At 32.7% G+C, this 9,732-nt stretch overlaps 1 protein-coding gene and 2 long non-coding RNA genes across 3 annotated transcripts; 2 read left to right on the top strand and 1 right to left on the bottom strand.

The window, feature by feature from the left end:
- Positions 1–1,552: 1,552 nt before the first annotated feature.
- LOC140173467 (uncharacterized) lies at positions 1,553–3,344 on the top strand. Its single transcript, XR_011862359.1, has 2 exons — positions 1,553–2,024; positions 2,635–3,344. It is a non-coding gene; the product is annotated as an uncharacterized lncRNA (long non-coding RNA).
- Positions 3,345–5,197: 1,853 nt separating this feature from the next.
- LOC112696706 (uncharacterized) lies at positions 5,198–5,807 on the top strand. Its single transcript, XR_011862360.1, has 2 exons — positions 5,198–5,339; positions 5,571–5,807. It is a non-coding gene; the product is annotated as an uncharacterized lncRNA (long non-coding RNA).
- A 2,659-nt stretch (positions 5,808–8,466) lies between these two features.
- Positions 8,467–8,958, bottom strand: LOC112696707 (uncharacterized). Its single transcript, XM_025749547.2, has one exon. It carries the CDS (start codon positions 8,956–8,958, stop codon positions 8,467–8,469), a length of 492 nt encoding a protein of 163 aa, XP_025605332.1.
- Positions 8,959–9,732: the final 774 nt, after the last annotated feature.

The following is a 9,732-nucleotide window of genomic DNA, read 5'->3' on the forward strand; positions in this document are numbered from 1 at the left end:
CACGTAAGGTATTACTTGGATGACCCAGTACACTTGCTGGTTAAGTTGAACGGAGTTGTGAAAAGAAAGTGCTGAGTTAGTCTTTTTGGCACATGCCAAAGAGCCATTATTGTTGATCACAATTTCATCCACCAAGCCGCTTGTTTTTTTTCAACAATATCAACACCGGTTCTGGCTTCCCTTAATTTATCTTTGAGAAAAGCGTTTTCTGCCTTTAGGATGTCATTTTAAGATTCAAGTTCATGATTTTTATTTAAAAAGCATCTTAGTTTCTCAGTGCGATAATCGATCATAAGATGAAGGTCTTCAGTAGAGGGTTCAATGAAAATTACCTCATCAGTTTGACCGCCCATGAGATAGGTTTGAGATTTATTCTCAGATTCTTCCTCCTTGTTTGAATCATTTTCCATATTTTTCTAAGAGGCCATGAGTCCTTTCTTCTTTTCTTTCTTGGTCTTTTCTTCTTTCTTCAGCTTTGGACAGTCAAACTTGTAGTGTCCAGTCTCTTTACAGTTGTGGCAGATGATCTTGCTTAAGTCCCTTTTTGGTCTTCCTGAACTACCTCCCTTGCGTCTTTCTTTAAGCTTCATCATTTTTTGAATTTCTTAGCAAAAAGAACAAACTCCTCATCAGATAAATTATCACTGGATTCATCATCCAGGGACTCAGTGAATGATTTGAGAGCAATTCCTTTTTTCTTTGTGTTATTTTTCAAGTAAGTGATTTCAAAAGCAAATAAATTTTCTCTCAGATCATTATATGTCATTTGATCAATGCCACTGCTCTCAGCTATAACTATAGTCTTAGTTTTTCACTCTTTAATGAGACTTCTCAGAACTTTCCTTACTAACATAGGTTCAAGGTGAGTAATCCCCATAACATCTAAGCCATTGATGATGACGTTGAATCTTTCAAACATTTCGTTAATAGATTCTCCTTCTTTCATAGAGAACATTTCGTACTCTTTGCTCAACATGTCTATTCTGGTTCTCTTGACTTGGGTAGTCCCTTCATGGGTGACTTGGAGCTTGTCCTAGATTTTCTTTGCTGTTTTACATCTTGATACCTTTTGGTATTCCTCGAAGCTGATAGCACAGTTAAGCATATTGACAGCTTTGGCGTTAAGCTTTATCTTCTTTTTATCTTCACCATTCCATTCGACCTCAGTCTTAGAAATGACTACACCATTTACTCTTGTTTTGATTGGAACTTGGGAACCATTCAAGATGATCTTCTAAATGTTGTAATCTATTAATTGAACAAATATCTTCATTCTCTCCTTCCAATAGCTATAGTTCTTTCCATTAAAGAACGGAGGTCTGTTGTTGGATTTCCTTTCTATCAGAGTGTAGGGCACTATCACTACAACAAATGCGAAAAATAGCAGCAACTAATTGGCGGCTGTTTATCAAACCGCCATAAATTGGTAAGATTGGACAGTTATAGAAGCAGTTTGCATTTCAGCTACAAAAAGAACCAAGATGACGGCGGTTCTCTTCCCAACGGTTACAAATCAAATTAAGAAGAGAGCCAAAAGCCCTAAGCAGTCCCCGTCACTCACTTGACCAAGTTTCAGAGCTCTGAAGTCTGAATGATTCCCTCTTCTCCAACCCTAGCTTCTCTTTGACCACCAACGCATCGCCACCTTCGATCATCACCTCCAGCGTCTTCGTCAGAACCACAGATCCACCACCATCATCATCTTCTTCTTCTCCCCTTCTTTCTTATTCTTCTTCTTCCACCTTCGCCGAACAACCCCCGCAAAAACCCTTTCTCTCTTTCTCTTCCCCTGTCTCCTACCTTCCTTGTCTCGCCGCCGGCTACCATCCAGCGTCGCTATGACCATCATCTTCTCCTCCTTACAACCTCGCACTGTGGCTCTCTATCTCGTCCCTGCCTCCCTCATTTCCAGTCGCAGAATCAGAACAGAGCCACTCCAGTTCCAGTGAGTTCAGACGTAGCAGCGGCTGGTCACTACCACTGCATCTCTCTCTCCTATGCTCTTGCTTTGTTCTTCAACTCAGGTTATCAGATCACCTTTTCTTCTATGTTTTAGTTAATTTAGGATTAGTTATATGTTAATTCTAGTGTTAATTTGATTTGGTTAAGATTATTTGCTATTATTAATTGAGTTTAGGTTAGAATTAGGATTTTCTGATTAGAATTAGTGTTAGTTTATATATAGTTAAACATGCTGTTCAAAGCTTCTTGAGTTTGAATTTCAAGTTGTTTGGATTGATTGACTGATACTTTGCTGAGTCACTAAAAAATGCTGCTGATTTTTCATGTCATTGGTGCTGAATTTTGAATTGGTGTTGCAAAGAATGCTTGTTGGTGTTATTTTGTGTTGTTTATGCTTTTGCATGCCAAATGTTAGACAATATGCCAAGTGTTTTGAATATGCTTTAAAGTTCTATGTAGATATGATCTATGATAAGGACACTATAGATGACAATGTTTGATCCATTTAGTGCACCCAACCTAATGAGATATGGCTTGGTTGTTGTCGTATTGTTTTGGCTAGAGAAAATTTTGTTTCTTGGTATATAATTCTATAGTGTATTATTGCTACTAGCATTATCTCTTTTGTTTGTACTAACAGCTGACTCTATATTTTATTATAAAAAATTGCAGAATCTTGTGGTTATGATATGCAGAATGTATGTGAAGGTTGGCTAATGCTAATATCTTGATGGCTATTTACTATTTGATATAACATATAGAATATTAAATATGCTTCAGTGATATTGTTGATGTTTCTTACTTCCTTCTCCACTCTCTAGCTTAGACCAGAATCCACAATATTAGTTTTCCATTTTTTCACTTTCATTTAGTTTACAAGCCTCCTAAATCTGGCAAGGATCTGTTTCACTAATTTATCTTTTATTTCACAAACTACTCCTAGCTTCATTAGTTCATTTTAACAAATGTCATCTCTCAATTTTACCATGTCATTGGGGTATATTTAGAAATACCACTTGCATTCTTAGTCTAACAAGATTAGTCTAACAAGTACACTTTAAATTCATTCAAAGCATGTATAGACTTCTAGATCCATCAGATGTGACTTTTGACAGAAGGACAACTGTTGTTGGTGATTTAGCTTCAAAGGTAAGTATGAATCCCATGATAGTTTATTTTGGAAGCTCCAATAATTGTATCTTTAATATTTTAATGTGTTTACCTTTTTTCTTATTTTTTTGGTAATGTATGCAAGGTTTTAGAATTAAGAGGGGAAAGTTTTAGGCAAGGGAGAAGATTAACTCCCGGTGATAGTAGATTGCCACCTTTCATCCTTTATCTTAAGATTTGTCTAGTTATATACATGAATGATTCTATAACAACTTGTTTATGAGCATCACATAATGTGTGAAAAGGAATCCAGTCACAATATATTTCTTTCATCTTTTGTGCAGAAAGTTATATATTAATGTCTAAATTTAAATCCTAATTGTTATATATATTAATTGATATGATATTAGTATTTGCAGTTTACATATGTGAAACCAAAATCCGAATTATCTTCATTTGAAAGTAAATTTCAGAATCTAAATCATCTCAAAAAGTATATTTTTCCTCATTTAGTTTGTTATGATCTACTTCTTATGTGATCATCATAAATGATATTAAGTACAAAATTTTTTAATTGTGTAGTATGTTCGGCTTTAACTGGCCTTATGCTCCAATGGCATGATCTTCTACCATACTTAATCTTGGAAAAGCATTTTATTTTTATTTTTTTTTTCTCATTGATGGATACCCACATCTTGTAAGAAGAACTGTCCAGGTAATAAGTTTTCAGTGCCAACTATGCCTTTTTTCATTATCAAAGTCAACTACATGAATGTGTTTTGAAAGTGATTAGAATTAGATAGTAAATTAGATGTGTTCATTTTCTAAAGCCACCCTCCGGAGTATATATTTTTTATTTCAAGTGATTCATATTTTAATGTTTTAGAAAGAAAATGTATGTCTCTGCATATAATTCACTAATGATTTCTATTTGGAATCAAACTCCATAAGTCAAAACATTAATTTGTTCTTTAAGTATGAATACTTCAAGCTCATAAACTGCATAAAATTAGAGAAATATAAATGAAAAAAAAACAGGAAAAAAGAGTGCCAAAATAATGCTGGGGATGATAGTAGCTCTTTTTCGTGAAGCTTGGAAAATGCCTCACATGACCATAAAACATGGCTGTCAGCCAACACTCTATCATAGCAATTAAAATCAACATTAATTATGCAACAATTTCTTTATTAATTATGCAGGAGTCAAAAGCAATCTAGCTTGATTAGTGCTGCCAAGGTTTTTCAATTATAAATCTTGAACTGGACAGGTCTAAAGGTACCTCCTTTTCTTCCTTAACTGATTAGTGTTTCTGTCTTTAACGTGTGGTAGAAAGTTAGCATAAAGCTACATTTAGTAATATACTGTTTTATACCAATTGTGGCTAATCTAAATAGCTGCTTCAAATATCAGCTGTGTAGATATGAGAAGGTGATTCAGCTGTGTAGATATGTGTAGAAAAGCTTTGCCTCAATACCTAATGAGCTAATTAAATTCTGATATAGTGTTTGCTTTATTTTCTAATGAGTAATGTTATATCATATTGAAAATCTTCTTACACATTCTCCTAAAGACTAAATGGATCACAAGTAGATACTTCTAGTCTCTTTAAATCTGAAAAAGTAAACAATCATTCCTTAATTTAGTAAAAAAGAGGGTGTTTAGGAAGATTAGTGTTTTTTTTTTGTTAATATGTGTATACTTCAGATCCTATATCATATGCTATTTTTGAGGTAAAGTAGATATTTATCCTTTTTGTTGGCAAGACACTTTTAGATTGCAAAGGAGTTACAAGAAAGAGGAAGCCAATTACTATCATGCAGATATAGATGTAAATGCTCGAAAAAAAGTACATATGTGATAAAGTTTATCAAAAGTTATCACCGTTACATGATAATTATAATATATATATATATATATATATATATATATATATATATATATATATATCTTGGCCAACACAAACTTACATGTCTGTTTAATTATATATTTATAAATTGATAGTTGAAATTTATACATATATGCTTAACTTCTTCTTATGCCATTTTTTGAACTGTTTGTAAGGGACATAATATTTTATACTATATTACATCTTAATTAATGTTTATGGTATTCTTACATGTCATATTTAGAACCAAAGATATTTCTCTTGTATCTAGAGGCTTAAGGTTTGTATAGATGATTCTAGAACCTTGAGATAAGCTACTCACTAGATCAAGAAAAGTTGAAGAGTTTATTGAATTAGCCCAACAAAAAAGCATGGAGATAGGTAAGGATTGTCTTTCAATTTTCTTTCATTTTTTCATTTAAAAAAATCCTCAATAAGTTAGTGTACTTGTTTAGTTAGATTTAATTACATAGTTACTGCTCACAAAGTTGGTGTACTTGCGTGGTTAAATTCAATTTTATTTCTATATATTTTATCTTCATCCTTTTGTGTTTTTAAGAGATTTTTGTTTCACTTATTCGTTCAACAAGTTATTTTTTTATTTCTTTTCAGGTTTGCGGTGGTTCCATTAATTATGTGAAGAGATGAGTCATAACCCATGATGATCTGATTGGTCATTTATATATCAAGTAAATTTTTGTACTTTATGATCAATTGAACCATATTTCATTCTTACATTATTAAGTAGTGAAGTTAAGTTTTAATTTGATTTGTATATTATATTTTTTTTCTAAGATTGAGCAGTATTTATCCTTAGAAAGAATTACACTAGAAAAATTTTTTTCTCAACGGTATTTTTCGCTTGTCCTTTACATTAGAGGTGGTTTTGTTGCATATTATGAAGTGTGGAGTTATTTATCATACTACTACGGTAAAGTGTTAAATGATTTGGTACTTGTTTCTATTTGAACTACTACTTTGGTATGAGTTTATAAGTGCAGTTGTTTTTTTTTAAAGTCTATGTATGAAATTGCGGCGGTTCAAAACCGCCGCAATTTTTTAAAAAGACACATAAATTTGCGACGGTTTTAAAATCGTCGCAGATTTTTTTAAAATCCACTAACCAAAATAGCAGCGGTTTTGCAATCGCCGCAAAATTGAATATCTGATTTGTTGCGGTTGTGCCAGCGGTTTTTCAAAACCGCCGCAAAATAAAAAAAACCGCCGCTATTCAACATGTTTCTTGTAGTGTATATTGGAACCATTGTTGTTTGCCATCAGGATCTTTTCTCCAAGTTGCAAAGCTTGATCTCTTTGAGATCAATCTCTGATAGCAATTGATGGTTATCAATGGCTAAGAGAAGGGGGGTTGAACTCCTTTTCTGCTGAATATTACTTTTCATTTTTTCAAAGAAACTTAGGAGATATTTTTACTTTTGTCTCGTATTGAGTTGAGAGACACTTTTTTTTTTGTCTCCTGAGTAACAAAAAACAGAAGTGATGTAGAGAAGAAGGAGTAATACCCAGACGTATCCCGATTCAGCTACTTAGTGCAATGTAGCCTACATCCAGTCTCCATCACAATTATAATAGAATTTCACTAACTCTTTCAACATATTACTTGCATACACTAATGTTTTTCCTAGGATCTACCCAATCCTATTTGGGACAAATTCAGATTCTAAACCAATCTGAATTTGACTAAGATTCAACCTAGTTTTCAACAACTAAGTGCTAACCCAACTTGTAAAGAAATTCTAACAGGATCATGAAATAAAATAGAAAGATGTACAAAGAAAATCTGAGACATCTTATGGCTTTTTACTCACTACCTTTTACCTCTTATTGGCTTATTCTTACAAACCTCACCATGTTTGCCTTTTTCAATGAGACTCGGACAGATTAAACTGAGAAAAATAAAATACTAATGAACAACATGAAAGAGAAGAACTCAACAAGCTTAGGAAGTTATGAGAACCGAACTCTGTGCTTTGTTCTTACTCTCTTGCTTTCAACCCTTGGCTATTCATCCTTATTATAGAAGAGTGAATTCCAAGGTTGAAGCTAGTTCAAGGTCCATATTGTCTTCTTCTCCTTCATAGAGCTTGCAGCGGCTTCGTCAGTGATGTGAGAGATCTGAATCTGTTGCATGCAATTTACCCATTCTCTCTCATCCTTTTTTCTTGAATCTTTTTCAATCTTGACCGTGGAGCTTTGCTTTGGCTCCAAGTTTAGATTTGGACCGTGGATCTTCTGCTATTCAGATTCGACTTTGATTTCTTCATGGTTGCTTGATTTGTGCTTGAGACTTTGTGGATTTCTTCTTGGTTTCTTGGTGCAGCACAAATGAAGGAAAATGCTTTTTTATGAGCTCTAACCGAAGTGTCACTAGCTTTTTGGTTGTAGCCCTTTTTTCTTGTTTGAAATTGGAATAAGTCTTTTGTTCTTCAACCCACCATAGCTTCTGCACTTTTCTTTTCTTTCTTTCTTCCTTGTGAATGATGTGACTGAAGTGAAAGGAGAGAGGAGAGAAGATTTGACTTTCGATGGAAGCCATGAGAGATTAAGTTGAATTGAACTTGAATTTTAAGTTTCTTGGAGTGTGGGTGTTGGTGACTTAGGTTGAAGTGTACGGATTCTGAATGAAATCACTAAGTGGGCTTGTGTTGGGCAACACTTCTTGTTTCATTTACTTAGTTCATGTGGGTTTGTATATTTGTTCCATAATTAATCAATTATTTTTTTTTTGCACACCAAATCAAATTTATTAAACAAATAATTGATAAATAGTAATGTTTGTTCATCACATAAATTAATTTTTTAAACTTAACATAATTGAATAATAAAAGATTGAATAAGAACGAAATTAAGAGTCAGAAAAAAAAAGAAAAATAAAGCTCTTTAAATTAAAAAAATATATTTCAAACAAGATAATTTCATTTAACATATTGTGTGGGTTGTCCAATTAATAATACATAATGAGTGTTAATTAAATGTTATACCAGCTATTAGGATTGGCTTAAGTAGTAATAATACTTTCGGTGAGATATTTGACTACTTATATGCTCGAGATAGCAAATTTTGATCTCATTGTAAAATATACTATGAAAAAAAAAAGTATATCTAATGAATGTTAGCGGTTAACTTCACTTAAAAAAAAAAACTTTTAAAGCTCCACCATTAAAAAATTGATGTACAAACAAGTATTTTAGTGTGTCAATCAACTTGACAAGGAATAAGAATATCGTGTCACACCAGCTTTACAAAGTGATCGTGCTTGTTAGATGTAATAATTTAACTGATCTGCGTTGCTTCAGTTGTATTACGATTGAATTTAAAGTTACTCAGGCAGAATCGATAGAATAACCGAAGAAGAGTCAATTAAAGTTTTTCTGTTTTGTTTTGTTCCGTCTCTAAATCTATTACATGCTTGTGTAATGTTACACTGTATACCATGCAAGTTAGAAACACATAAAGACTAGTACAGAATTTGGAACACTGCTACTTGCTAGTTTACTTCTGTTATGCTTTCTAACGGTGGTTTCCACGCGTTATCACAAAAATCTCGATTACCTTCTTCTTCATCATCATCATCATCGGTTGCTCCCTGACTTTCACGGTGAACCATAGATAACATCTTATCAACCGAAACCACTCCCTTTTGCATCATATCCCTCAGTTGTTGCTTGCTAATAACTACCTTAATTGTAACTACTTTACTTTCTTGAACATCTTGCACTTCTGGTTCTGCAAACCTCACCTTCTTGCTAGATTTTGGTGTCGAGTGTTGCTGCGGCGGTGGAGGAACTAGGTGGTACAAGCTTCCGCCGAGTAGTTTGGTGTTTGGCTGAAGATGGCGGAGGAGTGAATCAGATACTGCATGGCCGGAGAAATCTACCAGAACTTGCTCAACTTTGATTGGTGCTTTGTATTCAAGTACTTTCCCATCTGTTTTCATGATCTTCACTACGTTTTCTTGAACCACCAAGCAATTCCCCATGCCTTTCTTTCTTTCCAATTTGATTTTGGTTTTGGTGGTTTATGATAAGGTATGGTATGGTTGAGTATATATGGCACTTCTGTGAATGTAAGATTAAGAGCTCTGAAGAGTGCAGTATTTAAAGCAAGTGGTTCCGAGAAATACCCTCGTAGGGGTGGAATATTACAAGAGTGCCCTTTGGGATGCGAATAATTTTAAATGATTACTATATTACTTAAAAGTAGTGTCTACTTGTTATCAAAAAAAAAAAATTAAAAATTAATATTTAATTTAAAAAATATAAATAAATAATTTTAAATATTTAAATTTTATTATAAAAAATAAATTAGACAAATATTAAATACTAACTCACATACATCATAGAATTGATTATATTTTTTTTTCAAGAATAATGTTGTGTTGGAAATTAATTTTTAGTTAGTTAATAGAATTTGATTTTGATGTATTGATAATATAAAATATTTTACACAACTATACAGCCACAATCATTCTCTTAAATGACTATTTATATACTTAATATAAAAAATAATTACTTTTATTAATGTGGAATTATATGTATAAATAAAAGTATAGGATATCAACATATTATCTACCAACTTATTGCCAACGATAATTAATTATTATATTTTAAACACATATATAAAGACACTTCTATTAAACACAACCATAAAAAAGACATTTTTATTAAATACATCCACAAGACACTTCTATTAAACCCAGTTATAAATAAGAGTTGACAGAAATTGACAGATATGCTGTTGATAATGTAGCGGG

The sequence above is a fragment of the Arachis hypogaea genome, chromosome 6, assembly GCF_003086295.3.
Source record: "Arachis hypogaea cultivar Tifrunner chromosome 6, arahy.Tifrunner.gnm2.J5K5, whole genome shotgun sequence".
Taxonomy (NCBI): Eukaryota; Viridiplantae; Streptophyta; class Magnoliopsida; order Fabales; family Fabaceae; genus Arachis; species Arachis hypogaea.